This window comes from Loxodonta africana, chromosome 1, assembly GCF_030014295.1.
Source record: "Loxodonta africana isolate mLoxAfr1 chromosome 1, mLoxAfr1.hap2, whole genome shotgun sequence".
Lineage (NCBI taxonomy): Eukaryota > Metazoa > Chordata > Mammalia > Proboscidea > Elephantidae > Loxodonta > Loxodonta africana.
In genome coordinates this window covers 217505338-217522462 of record NC_087342.1, presented here as the reverse complement: position 1 = coordinate 217522462, position 17125 = coordinate 217505338, and the positions used below count along the sequence as shown (strand labels likewise).

General features: G+C 40.5%; 1 protein-coding gene across 1 annotated transcript in view; it reads right to left on the bottom strand.

The window, feature by feature from the left end:
• Positions 1–16392, bottom strand: part of SASH1 (SAM and SH3 domain containing 1) — a 310621-nt gene extending 294229 nt beyond the window's left edge. The window contains exon 1 of the mRNA XM_010587065.2: positions 15936–16392. Coding sequence (XP_010585367.2) covers positions 15936–15986 — 51 coding nt within the window. The 5' untranslated portion in view covers positions 15987–16392. The remainder of the gene's footprint in view (positions 1–15935) is intronic.
• Between the last annotated feature and the right edge of the window lie 733 nt (positions 16393–17125).

Genomic DNA, 17125 nt, shown 5'->3' with positions numbered 1-17125 from the left:
CTGAGCAAGTTCTTCCTATGATTGTGTGATGTTGTGTGAAGTTTTCTTGTGCACACACATGCACGTGTGTAGACACACACACACATATACACACATACACAGACATGCTTCACCTCCCCCCAGTGTCCCTGCCTACATTCCTCTGTGAAGGAAGGTATGTGGCAGGAGTCCAGAGGGGCTCCGCGGCAGCTGTCTCAGGGCCCAGGTGGCTGTAGGGCAGCAGCCACAGCTGCTGGGGCGGCAGGGTGAGGAGGAGGACAGAGCTGCCCCGCAATCACCTCTCTCTTCTTCATGTCTGTCTCCTTCTTCAGTCCAGCAGCCATACAGCAGGAAAGTATTTGACTAGTTTAACCTGCTGCTAATGTCACAGAGTAAGGGAGAAGGAAATCTTTGCTTCCTGGTGATCTACTTCCAAAAAATCCGCCCTAGGAAACCCTATGGAGACAAGTGTCTACTCTGATACACACGGGGTCACCATGAGTCGGAGTCAACTCCATGGCAACTCGTTCTGGTAAATCCTTGCTTCGCTGCAAGCACATAATAAGCCTTCTGGAGTGGAGCGCCTGATAAAATTTGAAGCGGTTTGTTTTGGAGCTTTTCCGGTATCCTTCCTGAGATATGTGGGTGTTTTTCCCTGCCTCCTTACGCTCTCTGGACACACCTCTAGATGTGTCCTCTCTGGCAGTACAATGAGTTCTGCCTACAACCAGAGGCTGCAGTCAGGTTCTATCACAGGGGAGAAGCGTGTGCTTGGGGAGAGGGCTAAGCTTGAGCTGCAAATTAGTGAGGGGTCAACAGGAAAATGACCCACGTCTGGCTCCTTAGCAAAATCTTGATCAAATGTCTTTAAAAACTATATATATATATATATATTAAAATCATAGTAATAGTAATATTAGGTGCTTAATAAGTCAAATTTAATAAGCTGAAGAGTCCTCAGACCTTACTCCCCTCCCTCCTCCACAGATAATGTTCCCTACTCCACCACTCTGGTGTGAACACAGCCCGGGATCCTGAAGGCGGGATACACTCCTTGCAGCAGGTTGTCTCTTAAAGAGGGAGACAACCTGCTGCAAGGAGTGTACCTTCCTGGCTACAACAATAATACTCTAACCTATGGTTATATGACTATTCAGTGCTCACATTATTGCGATCTAGTAAATATTGTTTACAGTTGGGTCACACGGGGTACTATAATCACATTTCTCTTCTCATTTAATTTTTTTCCTCTCTTGGAGTTTTCTTTTATAATTTGCTTGGTATTCTATGTAGCTGGATGGACAGACAGACAGATACCTGCCATCGAATGGACTCCAACTCACGGTGACCTCATGTACAACAGAACAAAACATTGCCTGGTCCTGTGTCAACCTCATGATTGCCAGCATGTTCAATTTCATTGTTGTGGATACTGTGCCATTTCATTTCACCAAGGGTCTTCCTTGACCCTGATGGCCCTCTACTTCACCAGGCTGGACATCCTCCTCCAGCAATTGATCCCTCCTGATGACGTGTCCAAGGCAAGCGCGTTGAACAATGTTCTGTTGTGATCCATACGGTTTTCATTGGCTAACTTTGGAAGCAGATTGCTAGGCTGCTTTTCTCTACTCTGTCTTAGTCTGGAAGCTCCACTGAAACCTGTCCATCCGGGGTGACTTTTCTAGTATTTGAAATACCCATGGCATAGCTTCTAGCATCACAGCAACATGAAAGTCACCACAGTCTGACAAACTGACAGATGGGTGGTGGCTTTTCTGTGTACCTGCCCATATTCAAACTTTCAGACAGAAATAGAAAACACCTTGCAACATGGTTGAATACTTAAGGACATCAGCCAGCATCATTTCTTTTTTCTTGCTGATGTTCCTCACAGAGCCCCTGTCTGGGTTGGCTGGGCTTTGTTTACTCTCTCAATTTTGTGATGTCCTCAGGAGCTTCCTGAGAAGGGGTATAAGTGATGTAACTGTTTTGGTCCCTTATACGTTTTTAGTCCACCCTCACACTTAATTGATGACTTCTAGGTCAGAAATCACTTTCCCTCAGAATTTTGAAGTTATTGTTTCTTGGCTTCTAGAATTCCTGTTGAGAAGTCACTGCCATTCTGATTTCTGATGCTATGAGACCCTTTTTTCTTTTTCTTTCCTGGCAGCTTATAGGATCTTCTGCTTATCCCTAGTGTTCTGAAATCACACAGTGACGTGCCTTCACATGTGTTTCTTTTTATTCTCGATGCTGGGTGCTAGGTGGGTCTTTCTAAGCAGAAGATTCATGTCTTTCATTTCTGAGAAATTTTTGTTATTTCATGGATTTCTTTCTTTTTGTCAGCTCTCTCTTTCTAGAACTCTTATTATTTGAAAATCTGATTTATTGGGCTAGTCTTCTCATTTCCTAAAATTTTCTCCCCCGTTTTCTATCTCATTCTAACAGATTTTCTAAACTTTATCTTCTAAGCCTTCTATAGATTGATTTTGTTCTCTAACGTTCTTTTTTTTTTTTTATAGGATCTATTTTTGTTTCTCTCTCTGAGGATATTCATTGTGTATTCTTTTTTTAATTAAAAAAATTATTTTATTGTTGAGAATATACACAGCAAAAGCACACACCAATTCAACAGTTTCTACATGGACAATTCAATGACACTGATTACATTCTTTGAGTTGTACAACTATTCTTACCCTCCCTTTCTGAGTCGTTCCTACCCCATTAACATAAACTCACTGCCTCTTAAGTTTCCCATCTAAACGTTCAAGTTGATGTTGTCAATTTATCCCATATGGATAGATTTTAAAAGAGCACAATGCTTAAGGTAGACATTCTTTACTAGTTAAGTTAAACTATCGTTTGATTTTAAGAAGATTTCAGGGAATATTTTTGGTTTAGGTTTAAAGATTATCTTAGAGCAATAGTTTCAGGGGTTAATCCAGCCTCCATGGCTCCAGGAAATCTGGAGTCAATGAAAATTTGAAATTCTATTCTGTATTTTTCCCTTTTTGATCAGGATTCTTCTATTAGGATCCTTGATCAAAATGTTCAGTAATGGTAGCCAGGCACCATCCAGTTCTTCTGTTCTCATGGCAAAGGAGGCAGTTGTTCATGGAGGCAATTAACCATGCATTCCACATCCCCCTCCTATTCCTGACTCTCCTTCTTCCTCTGTTGCTCCAGGTGAATAGAGGCCAATTGTTGTGCCTTTAATGGCTGCTTGCAAGCTTTTAAGACCCCAGACATTACACAACAAAGTAGGAGGTAGAATAGAACAGCAGCACTAAACACACCAGTAGGCCAATTAACTGAGATGTTCCATGAAACCATGACCCTAAACCTCCAAACGAAGGAATCAAATCCGATGAGGGGTTTGGTTGTGCATAAGCCAGCCTCAACAGCTACTCTTTTTTTTTTTTTTTCCTTCTGTCATTGTTGTAAATATATCTACCACACAACTTTTACCAATTCAACTTTTTATAGGTGTACAACTTATTGACTGCAATTACAAAAATTGGCTATCCAACCCAATCCTTGATCAATGTGATTTTCCATCACTGTTAGCCCCTCTTTCCCTCCTGCTCCTGGTAACCACTAATAAACTTTGGTCTCTAAACATTTGCCTTTTTGTGTGTGTGTGTTTTTGTACAAGTGAGGTCATACAGTATTTGTCCTTTTCTGACTGACTTATTTCACTCAGCATAATGTCTTCAAGTTCCATGCGTATTGTAGCATGCATCAAGACTTCATTTCTTCTACTGGCTGAGCAGTATCCCATTGTATGTATGTACCAAATTTTGTTTATCCATTCATCTGTTGATAGGCATTTAGGTTTTTTCCATTTTTTGTCTATTGTGAATAGTGTCACAATAAACACTGTTATGCAAGCATCTGTTTGAGTCTCAGCCTTCAAGCCTTTTGGGTATATACCTAGGAGTGGAGTTGATGGGTCATATGGTAGTTCTGCTTTTAGTTTTCTAGGAAACACTACATTCTTTTCCACAACGGCCATACAATTTTGCGTTCCCATCAGCAACGGATAAAGTCTCCAATTTTCTTACATCTTCACCAACATTTGTTATTTTCTGTTTTTTTTTTTCTATCTTCTATTTTCTGTTTTTAATGTTAGCCATCCTAGTGGGAGTGAGACAATATCTCATTGTAGTTTTGATTTCTATCTCTTTGATGGTTAATGACGTTGAGCATCTTTTCATGTGTTTGTTGGCTCTTTGAACGTCCTCATTGGTGAAAGGTCTACTCAAGTCCTTTGTCCACTTTAGGATTGTTTTTTTTTTTTTGTTATCTTTTCATTGTTAAGTTGTTGAAGTTTTATACATATTTTGCATATTAGATTCTTATTGGATATATAGTTTCCGAAGATATTTTCCCAGTTGATAGCTTGTCTTTTCACTTTTTTTGTAAAGTCTTTTGATGAACAAAAGTTTTTAATTTTTATGAGGTCTCATTTGTTTTTTGCTCTTTGTGCTTTCGTTATTATATTAGGACAATATAGTTATTGACCAAGCAGCTTAAAGAAAAAAAAAGAGACTAGGATTGCCATATTTTAGGACTGCACTGAATGTTGGCCACTTTGGGGTCACTTTAGAAAAGTGGAAAAGGGCTGTAAATGAAAATCCCAGCATATGGAGCTCTCAGGTGAGGACAGTCCTGTCTCATGCTCAGGTGCCCATTTTGCTCTCGGGAAAATGTAGCAGATCAGGTGATAGGGTTTTTGGTGGGGTCTTTCAGACTGCTTTGGGAGGAGGATAAAGATTGTTGGTGATAGCAAACCTGTCCAAAACAGATCTCATTATTTTGCTATCCATCCCCCCTTCCCCAGCCCCTTATTGTACATTCTTGATGCATTCTTCTGCCCCTCACCCCATTGTCTCTGTTACTTCTAAGATCATTTTCCCTGTTCATGTGTTTAGGTATGTACCTTTCCCATTCAGACTTTCCATTGTTTGATGACCCGTTTTTCTCTGTTCATAGTTAAGAATGAGGTACCATGAATGAGACTGGAAGCCCTGCCTGGTGGGTCTTTTGACTGGTAGGCCTCACTGTAGATTGACGGTAGAGGGTTTAGATTCTTGCTGGAAATCACCAAATGTCAGTCGTTGTAGATTTTTTCTGTTGGGTAGGCCATTTGCAACAATGAGGAATCCTGCCTTCCTTCCCTCTCTTGATAGTGGTAGTTGGGGAGTGGGTAGGTGGTGTAAAAACATGGATACCAACATTTGAAAGCTGAGTTGGTAAAAGTGACTGGGAAGTCTTGCCTTTCAGTCTGTAGATTTTCACTCATTTTCCGTTTTTAGGATGGTGCCTGTCTTAGTACTGCTATGACACAAATACCACAACTGTGTGGCTTTAAAGAACAGACATTTATTTTCTCACAATTCAGGAGGCAGGAAGTTCAAACTCAGTGTGTGGCTGTTGGTAGAGATCCTTCTTTGTCTATTTCAGCTTCTAGTAGCTGGCAATCCTTTGAGTTCCCGGGCTTGTAGTTTCATGTGCCTCCACCTTCATTACATAGAGTCTGCCTTCCTGCTTCTGTGATTGCTTGCCTCTTGTCTGTGCTGCTCCTTGTAACTCAGAAGTGATTAGGTTTAGGACACACCCTACACGGATATGGATTCATTAGTACAACAAAGAAAACCCTATTCTCAAACAGGATTCCATCCATAGGAATAGGGTTTAGGATTCCAACTCATACTTTGGGGAGACACAAATCAATTCATAACAGTGCCTTACTCCCTTTCTCAGCTGTTCCTGGTGGTGCTGAGACCAGAGCTTCCTCCAGCTTCTCCTCCAGTCTTCTGCTATGATGGGGAAAGAAATGGCTTAGCTTTCTGGCTGGCCAGAAAGACATGGAGGTGGTGGTGGGGGAAGAGGTTTCTGGGGTTCTGATTAGTCCTATGCAGAAAATCAAAGAATCCTCTTATTTTCAGCCTTTCCCACCCCCGACCCTTCCCAGAGCCTTTCTGGGATTCGTGGCTCCAATTAGCTTATTCTTATGGTTGTTCTCCAGACCCCACACCCTGGGCAATTTATTAGGTTTCGCTTTTCTCCATTGTACTACATCAGTTGCTACTTTTATGCTCAATCAACATCTATCTCCCCAACTTTTGTTGATGTTTCTCATTTCTGTTATTCCTCCCCTACTTCCATCATTGTCGTTCTTGTAGCATCCCCTCCTTAATTGTACTTTACCAGGAAGTGGGGAGGGAGTGGAGAAAAAAACATGGTTTAATGTACTATGTTTAACCAGAAGTCCTGCTTCTCTTATGTCTTAATATTACACTTTAACAACCTCCAGGTCAACACATTGTTGTTGGGTGCCATTGAGTTGATTTCAACTAATAGTAACTCCATGTGACAGAATAGAACTGCCCATAGGGTTTTCTTGGCTATAATCTTTATGGCAACAGATCACTAGGTCTTTCTTCTGCAGAGCCGCTGGGAGGGTTAGAACCCCCAATTGCACCACCAGGGCTCGCTCCTTCCAGGGTCAACATGCAACCTCAAAAATGATTGAAAAGGTACTGCTTTTACTGAATGCGCTCTGAGAAAGTAACTGTTACTTCCTCTTATTCCCTTCTTTGACACCTTGTGATCTATTTTCTCTTTAAGAGAATAAGGGTTACTAATTATTGAGCACCCATTATGTGCCAGACACTGTGCTAGGTGCTTCACACTCAGTATGTCTCATTTAATCCTTATGGAATCCCTGCAAGTAGGTGTTATTAACCCCATTTTATAAACGAGGACTGTGGCTAAGAAACTTCTCAGGAAGCTCAGCTGGTAAGTGGTGGACCAGGACTCCAGTGGGTGTCAGTTAGATTTCCTAGCTGACTGTCCTTTCCAGAACACTTTGCTGCTCACCCTGAGGGAGTGCTCAGGGCTAGTGACAGCAGGACTTGTTTGCCAAGTGTTTTATGGAAGAATTTAAGTTCCGTGGGGGCAGAGACCTTGTCTGGCTTGCTCATCACTGTCTTCCATCTTGCCTCGTAAATATATCATCAGTATTTTTTGAAACAATGCATAAATGAGTGAATGAGTGAGTAAGTGAACATGATCTCATTTAATTCTCCCAATAACCCTGTCATAACGCTTATACTATTACCCTTTTGTAACAGGCTAGGCAACAAGTCCCAGAAATTTGAGGCTTTTGTTTCACAATGGATTGCTCTTTTTAGGAAGTATTGCTTCACGTAATCTGAGAAATGACCTTTACTCAGGGGTCAGCTAGGCCAGAGGAGATAGCTAAGTCAGCTTGGCTGAGTTAGTCTAGAATTATTCAGGATTCATTCCACAAAAAGTTATCGAGTGTCCATTACATGTCAGGCACTGGACTAGAGATTTACATTCATTAAATATCGTCCTACCCTCACAATAGCCCTGCCAGGCAGCCCGCTGGCCTTAAACCAGTTCCTTAAAAATCCATTTGCCCAGTGAGCAATTTGCTTAAAATTCAACCTTTGTTTGAGATTCTGGGCTTCATTTTGGTGTCCTGTATTTTCTTGGCATTTTGGAGAAGTTTAAAGACGGAAAAAAAGAAAAAAAAAATCAGTTTTTCAAAGGGCACATCTAACCTAATTTTGTATTTTTAATAGGTATTTATTAAATTTGCAGGATTTTCTAAATGATAGGATTGCTTTGTATGGTTGAAAGTGCCTTTTTCCATCTGACCTACTTTTGGATAGTTAAGCTCTTTTTAGTCAGTTTATGTAAAGGATTTTATTCAGAATCTAAATTAAATTAAAGTTTAATTTAATATTTATTTCCAGGACATCTGAACAGATATAACAATGCTCTAAAGGGGATTGAATTTTACATGAAATGATTTTAGGTGAGATGTTCTCCAGCCAGGCTGTGTGAGAAAAAATGGGGACAAAGACCTGGGAAAACCACTTCCTACTGCCCTTCTTCCTGCTTTTCTACTGCCCCTCTCCCTTCCTCTAGCCTGATCATCTTGGTCTACAAAATGCTCTTGACTTTCATGATGCTATTCAAATGCTATTTTCCCTGTTCTCCTGAGTTGGAAGATAGGGATTTCAGATGGGTTATTGAGGGAAAGCTTTGGGGATAGGCAAAACTTTCTGGCAACATTTCAAACAATCTTACCTACCTATTCACCCCTAAGGTCCCTGAGTGTCACATTTGGCTTGTGCTCAGCTGGTAACCAAAAGGTTGGCAGTTAGAACCCCACCCAGTGGCAATGGGGAAGAAAATGCTTGGTGATCTGTCGGCTTCCCTAAAGATTACAGCCCAGAAAATCCTATGGAACAGTTCTATTCTGTAACACACAGGGTTGCCATGAGTTGGAATTGACTTGATGGCACAAGACAACATTCACCCATGGATCACACCCTGAAAATCAGTGGGGCATGTGAGTGTTTAAAATGGGGATGACTAAAATACCCAGAGAATTAAACAACTGGGAAGCACTTGGAGAGTGATTTTCTTTATTATAGAAATGCTTATAATGATTCAAACAGATAGAAAAGGGGAGTACTTACATGATTCCTACCAGCCTAAAACATTCTTATATCAGAATTTGTTGAATGTGTTAACTATTCAAACACATTCGTATTTTTGATATGAGACAATGGAATCAAATTGCTCGGGGCTCTCATAAAGGGAGGTAAGAGCTGAGGGACAGATGCAAGTGCGATGGAATTATTTTAGGATGTGGACCTGTCAAGCCCAATCCAGTAAAGACGGACACAATGTTCAAAGACTGTGTACCTTGTTTTTTTTTTTCCCCAAGGGCAAAAACAGATGATTCTTAAGAAAAGAAAGTACAATTTATTTTTATATGTATAAAATTCTGCAGTGTTGACATCATAATGTCTACAAGCTTTCAGAAGGAATTTTTAAGAGTTTCCCAGACATTATCTGGAATACAGATGATGTCTTCTTTTTTCCCTCCAACGCTATGTGGCTGGCTAAGATCATCTGACCCCTACCCTGTGTCTATCCCCAGAGACTCTGACCAGTGACCCTGAGTTGGACTTGCCCTGGAAGCTCTCAGCACAATCAGCTGGCTGGTCTGGGTGAGATGAACCAAATGTCCTCCAAGCTATAAAATTCTACCATTCTAGTTTTTCAGGTGTTAGAGTTAATGTCTTGAAAGGCATCTTTATCGGATGCCCATCAAACTGGACTGAACGATGCTACTAGCCTAGCAGCTGAATCAGCAGTATGATCAGTGTCAGGAGTCACATCAGATGCAGAGAGTCCATATGTGCTTGTCATTTGATTGTGAGTGCAGATTCTGGGGTCTGGCTGCTTGGATTCAAACACTGACTCCCATATATACTGGAGTGCAATTTCTTGTGTGCCCTCTTCCCTTCTCAGTGAGATAAGGACTATATGTACCTACTCCACAGGGTTATTGTCAGTATTAAATTAGTTAATAGGTGTAAAGAGCTTAGAACAGTGCCCAGCACCTGGTAAGCGCTTTATAAGTGTTTGTTGTTATTGCTGTCAGTTGCCGTCACGTCAGCTTTGACTCATGGCCACTCCATGTACAGCCAAGTGAAGCATTGCCAGCACCATCTTCATGATCTTTGACACGTTTGAGTCCATCTTTGTGGCTATTATGTCAATCTATCTCATTGAGGGTTTTCTTCATTTTTGTTGACTCTTTACTTTGCCACACATGATGTTCTTTTTAGTGGTTGGTCTTTCCTGATGCTATGTCCAAAGCAAGCAAGGTGAAGTTTTGGCATTCTCACTTCTAATAAGCATTCCGGTTGTATTTCTTCTAAGACTGATTTGTTCATTCTTCTGGCAGTCCATAGTATGTTCAATATTCTTTGTCAACACCACAATTTAAATGCATCAATTCTTCTTCTGTCTTCTTTTTTCATTGTCCAGCTTTCAAATGTGTATGAAGTGATAGAAAAGACCCCCGCTTGGGTCAGGCGCACCTTACTTATCAAAGTGATGTCTTCACTTTTTAGAACTTTAAAACGGTCTTTTGCTGTAGATTGGCTCAGTGCAATATGTCGTTTAATTTCTTGACTGCTGCTGCCATGGGCATTGATTGTTGATTCCACCAGAATGAAATCCTTGACAATTTCAGTGCAGTATTATCATTATTTGTGTAAAGTTCTTGAGATTACATAAAGCACTTCCAGGTTACAAAGTCTACCTACAGAGTATTTAAATAACAATTGCTCCTTATTTAACCTTGGGAGTGTAATTTCCTCCACAAAGGAGCCATTTTTTCTTTCTTTTCTCTATGCTACTATCTGTACCAAACAACTTTCTCATCATCACCTACGCTTCCCACCACACGCCCCCCTCCTTTTTTTTTTGCACTTTCTATGTTCCTCTGCCTTCACCCAGATTACTTAATTGTACTTTGGGCAAACTCTTTTTTAGATTTACTCACAAATCCCTTGAACCCTCTTCTTCATTTCTTTTTTTCACCCAAGTGATATGAGAAGTGGCTGATAAAAGGTAGAATCATGATATTGACATACCTGCATTAAAATGAAGGAGTCCTAGTAGTGAAGGAAAAAGCATCCAAGGCTGGACAGAGAATCCGAGGCTGGATTCAAAGTTCTATGTCTGCCATTTCAGATTTAGATTCATATTTTACTAACACTTATCTTCTACCTCCTATGGATTAAGCACCATTCTAGGCTTTTAGATGTATTACCATTTAATCTTCCCTACAACTCCTTGAATAATACCTTGATAATACCTTGAGGTATTTTCCCCATCTTTCAGATGAAGAAAAGCAAAAATACCCAAGGTCACAACCAGAAAGTGGAGAGTCAGAATTAGAGTCCGTTTGCCCTATAGGGTCGCTATGAGTCGGAATCGGCTCCATGGCACTGGGTATGGGTTGTTCTTACTCCAAGCTCCTTGCTTTTTCTATGGCTCAAAATTCCTTCCTCTTTTCCAATAAGCAAATAGTAGAAGAAAAAGAATAAAGGACAAATGTCTTCAATCTCATATCCTTGAAAGTATCTAAAAGCCCTTTCAGAATCCATTAAAGTTTCTGTATAACTCATATAAATAAATAAACCATCTTTTTCTCCAGCACTCCATCCATGCACCCATGTACCCATGATGCATTCATGCATCCATCCATCCATCCAATCATTCCTCCACCCATTCATCTATCCATCCAATCACATATCTATCCATTCAATCATCCCTCCCTCTATCTATCTTTCCATCCAAACATGCATCCATCCACCTATCTATCCATCCTTATATGAAGTGTTTATTATTTCCCAGGCATTGTTGTAAGCTCTGGGGGAATCCCTGCCTTAAAGGAGCTCGAAGTCTAGGGAAGACAACAACATGTAAATAAAAATTGCCATATAATATGATAAATGCTAATACATAGAGGTATTTCCAAGGTGTTATAGAAATGCAGGAAGGGTAGGAAGGGGAATTTTTAACTTTTCCTCGGGGAGGGTATTTAAACCAGAGTCTTTAAGACCTTAGAAGGTCAATGGAAGAACCACCTGAAGTTGTGTGCAGAATTTTCTCAGAGGGGTTTGTGGCCAATGAAGTAGAGGCGGGAGTTTGATGCCGGCAGTACAAAGGTGTTATAATTGTGTAAGTGTTTGAGGTGATCAAGAATTCTATAGGAATCAGAATCCGAAAAAGGCATTCCAGGCGAAAGAAACCACAAGTGGAAAAGTACATGCAAATAATTTGCTAGGATTCCAGCCTAGGGAACCATTTGGGAGAGTAGCAGGAGATAATGTACCTGGGATAGGTGGTTAGAGTCCAGATCAAGAGAGAATAGGGGGCAAGGCCAAGCATTACCTTTCAAAGACATTAAAAATGCTCTCACAAACATTATTACAGTTCATTGTAAAATTTATTCCCCAATGACATTAACCAAAACAACAGAATTTCCTCCTGCCCTTTTCCAGAAACATGTAACATATTTCTTTATAGTTTGGGACAAATTTGCATTCAGGTCCTGAGCTGGGAGCCTAAATCTGTTTCAGAGGGATAGTGTGCTCTGAATTCCAAACAATGGCTTACAAAACTTCTGGAGAGCAATGAGGCTGTAAACAGGCATGGAAGCATAACCCCTTGGTGAGTGGTGGAATATCACTAAATGCTCAGTGTTCAAATGTGGGGTTGAGTTAAGGAGGAGAGGACAGAGAAGGGAAAGGGGATATAGTCACACATGAAGATTTGTTTACTTTGTTACCTAAAAAGAGGTAGAAGGCTTTTAGGGGTGGATGTTTAAAATAACGGTAGTTAAAGAAGCCCTGGTAGTGCGTGATTAAGCACTTGGCTGCTAACTGAAAGGTCTGCTGTTCAAATCCACCAGCCACTTTGTGGGAGAAAGGTGTGGCAGTTGGCTTCCATAAAGATTACAGCCTCAGCAACCCTATGGAGCAGTTCTACTCTGTCCTACAGGTTCGCGATGAGCCAGAGTCTCATATGGTAATTAAGGGGGCAGTGGTGGTTCAGCGGTAGAATTTTCACCTTCCATGTGGGAGACCAAGGCTGGATTCCTAGCCAATGCACATCATATGCCGACACCACCCACCTGTCCATCAGTGGAGGCTTGCATGTTGCTATGATGCTAAAGAAGCTTCAGCAGAGCTTTCAGACTAAGACTAGGAAGAAAGGACTGGTGATCTACTTCTGAAAATCAGACAAAGAAAACTATGCAACACAATGGTCCAATCCCTATCAGATTGCAGGGCTGGGCAGTGTATTCAGTCGTGCCTGGGGTGACCATGAGTTGGGGGTTGACTCAACGGCGGCTAACAACAACATCCGTAGTCACACTTATACTACAGGTGTCACTGTGGAAGCCTCTGCCACATGCCTTTTTTTCCTTCCCAAACCTCTGGGATTGAGAAATTAATAAGACAGATTAGCTCTATTTGTTAAATACACACACAGAGGCAGTCCTGAATTATGAACGTCTGACTTATGTACAGCCTGTAGTTATGAATCAACCCCCATAAAGCCTATTATATTAAAAATTTGAGGTACATACAATGGTTCGTAATAAGAAACAACAGATGCGCTACTTTGCGATGCGCATCAAAACATTATTATTACCGTATTACCATGTTAGAGATGTTTTGGTGTACCTGGAAGTGCTTCTTCTATGTTTTTTATGCATAGAAAGGTACACAATATACCATATACTAAAGATAAACATTTGACTAACTGACTTTAGATATGGACCATACCTAATTGTTTCGACTTACATGCAAATTTGACTTAAAGACAGATTTAGGAATGGAACCTATTTGTAATCCTGGGTCTGCCTGTATATATAGATATATATGGTGTATATATCTATATATGATATATATAGATACATATACAATCCCTCAGAGAGGAGGCTGGTCTGAACTGGAACCGTTTCTATAGATCTCAAGGCTCATTCACCAGTCCCTTTAGCTAGGACAGAAATGATGTTTCTAAGTCTGATAATTCCCCTTTCTGTCTGAGTCGATCAATAAATCTTTTTGCCTCCTCTAGCACAAAAACCCAAATGTGCTTCTTTTTCTGAAAGAAAGCCTCTGTTTTGCGGGGATTAAGAGGGCATAGTTCCATGACAGAGTTCGCAGTCAATTTTTGGCATCTGCAAAACCTTTCCTCTTTCAAGAACTGTGGGCAACCAGTCAAGATGGAGCAGTGTCTTGGCATTTGGACCGAGGTTGTTACCTGCCAACTGGGCTGTTCTTAACGTATTGTTTCTGAAACCAAGGGAAGCACATGGAACAAAACTAGTCTTTGTGCTGTTGGAACATCTGCACCAAGTTGAAGGGGAAGCTGGCCAGCTGTGTTCGTTCCCTTTCTTCCATACCAGCTTTCCTTGGACTCTGGAACACTCTCTCAGGGTATGAGTGTTACCTCTAAAAACTCATATTTCAGAGTGGTTTTGGTTTATTAATACCATAACCGTGTAGTCATACATTTCCTACACAGGGGCTCTAACTGGTACTCTAGCACTTTCCTCTCAACTACCCATCATCCCCTCTTCTCTACTTCTTGTGACAACTGACCAAACAGACTAGAGGAAACCCCCCAAGGCAGAGACTCATTAGCTACATACATTAGAACTGGCATTTCTGATCACAACTAATGCCACAAAACAATATGTGTATAAATTTTTGAATGAGAAATTAACTTGAGCTTTAAACTTTCACCTAAAGCATAATAATAATAAAAAAAAATTAAAGAAAAAAAAGATTTACTTCAAGGGTCTAAAAAAAAAAAAGGCATTTCTTCTAGAGTTCCAATTAATCATTCTGTTCTCACTCAACCAGTGTTTAGTGGGCACCGATTATGCCAGCCACTGTCCTCAGCTCCTCAGATCTGATGGTGTGCAGAAGAGACTTCTGGAAGTCAACCTGAGAGGCCTCCACTTGCCAAAGCCCAGTCAGAACCAAAGGGTAGCAGGAGGGGCCTTGGGGAGTCAGGCCGGAGGGCTCAGTATCCATGCAGCAGGCTGCTGGGCCCTCAGGCCCTGATTCATGGCCCCTGTACTATTATTTTCCTTGAATCATTTTTAAAAATTTGATTGTGGTAAACCAAAACAAAAAACAAAAAACCATTGCTGTCAAGTCGATTCTGACTCATAGCAACCCTATAGAACAGAGTAGAGTTGCCCCATAGGGCTGACTTTTTGGTTAGCATCTAGAGCTCTTAACTACTATGCCACCAAAGTATATATTAAAAAACTTTGCCATTTTAATCATTTTTAAGTGTACAGTTCAGTGACGTTAATGACATTCACCATACTGTGCTACTCCCGCCACTATCCATTACCAAATGTTTCACATCACCCAAAACAGAAACTCAATACCTTTCAGTAATAACTTCCCAGTCTCCCTCCCTCCAGCCCCTGGTAACGCTAATAAACTTTGGACTCTGCATTTGCCTAATCTAGATATTTCATATAAGTGGGATCATATGATCTTTATCCTTTTGGGTCTTACTTGGTCAAATGGTTTGTACTCAACTACTTACCTAAAAGTTGGTGTTTGGAACTCAGCCAGCAATGCCACAGAAGAAAGGCCTGGTAAAAATTTCAGCCAAAAAACCCCTAGGGAGCAGTCCTACTCTATAAAACATGGGGTCATCATGAGTCAAAACTAACTTGACCGGAATGGGTTTGGTTCTCCCCAGCGTAATGTTTTCAAGGTTCATCCATGCAGTAGCATGTATCAGAACCTCATTTCTCTTTATGGCTGAGTAAGATTCTATTGTATGCACAGACCGCATTCTGTTTATCCATTCATCTATTAATGGACACTTGAGTTGCTTCCGTCTTTTGGCAGTTGTGAATAATACTGCAACGAATATTGGCATAACCTTTCATCATTTACAACCAACAAATTCAATCTCCTTTTTAATTAGAAAGGAAAAGAATTTCATACTCTGTAATATACTGTTTCAGGAGAGAAGACTGAAAGTTGTTGAGCAAGCTGGGAAGAAAACTCCTTCAGGAGAACAGTAGATGCTAAATAGTTAATCTGCTGGCCCTGATCCCCTGAGGTTTGTGATATGAAGCACATAGTTCCAGCCTTCATTCTTAGCATGAGTGGAAATAGTTTAAAATCATTTCATAGATAAGCAGAGGGTGGAAAAGCTCTAGTTTTTAACAGTAAAAACTTTTCTTGGCTTACAAAGTCTTCCTAGTGTCCTGGAGAGAAACTTTTATATAAATCTCTACATGTTTAAATAAATATATTTTACATAAATAAGTCACAAAAACGGCAATACGCAGCACTGAAGCAGAGGCTGACTAACCTCTTGGAATTTCGATCAATTCATTTATAGTCCGGTAAACCCCAAGAGACTGAAAGTTACTTTATACCTGTTTTCCACAATAGATACCGCACCATCAGTTCCCTCCCAAACAGTCCTAGTGCCTACACGTGAAAAGGACACGAAAAACAGTCTTAAAATCCAAACACTGACAGCAGACATACCCTGCAGCCTTGGTCCTCCATGAAGCGAGCTGCTGGGTGTCCAGCGGCCATATGTCCAAGGCTTCCCCGACTTCCTTCTGACTCACATGGAATGACTCCGCAGCACTGATGTAAGGCCCTTAAAGCGAATCTGTTTTCAATTCAGGGCAGATGTGGGACACTCTTGTAGCCCTAGGGATTATCAACTTTAAAACAAATCGCCTTCAGGATGATAAGTCAGAGGCAGTTAACTGCTTCCTGAGGCCTAGCTGGGGCTCTTTCCAAATGTTTAACATATAACACAATGACTAGGACAGAAACGACAGAAAGGCGAGCTCTCCTCTACGTTCTCAGACTTCAAAACCAACCTTTTATATGTGCTTCAGAGGCAAAGCTTATAACTCCATCTCAGAACTTTTAACTAGAAATCCAGGTATTTTCAAAACACACAAAAGTAATCAAAAAGTCACCCCCTCTCCCCCACAAAACTATCTTAATGCTTGTCTTTGGTTCATTGAGTATAGTTTGTCCACAAATTGAATTGTTCTGGTTCAGAGTCCTCTTGGCTCAAGAAAAGGAAGGGAGGACTATTCCAAGACTTCCACAGAGAAACATCCAGAAATCAATTTAACACAATAAGTTTAATGTTCTAGAATTAGTGTTCACGTGGCATGACTGTACCTCAGAGCCCCTTCTCTTAACCCAATTTAATAACCTTGAAAAAAACATGAAAAATATTAATTTCTAAGAAACCTAAAGAAAAAATAATTAAACTTTCATTTAAATAAAAGTTTTATATGGAGCTTTAAAATATTACAAGTTCATGTATATGACACTTTTCCATTAAGCAGACGTAGATAAGTTTAGGTATATGTAATCTCAGCGACTAGTCAGAAGATATTCCTGTTGGGTGCTGTGGAGTCTATTTAGACTCATAGTGACTCCATTTGACAGAGCTGAACTGTCCCATGGGGTTTTCTAGGCTGTTATCTTTAAGGGAGCAGATTGCCAGGTCTTTCTCTGGTGGAACCGCTGGATAGTTTCCAACTGACAATTTTCCGTTTGCAGCCAGGCACTTAACTGTTGTGCCACAGAGCTCCTTAGAAGATAGTCACATTAAAAAATATATTCAGAAAATCCATATATTCTTTAAAATAAATATTATGAATGTGGCATAATAGAGCTACATGATAAAGCATTCAATCACTAAT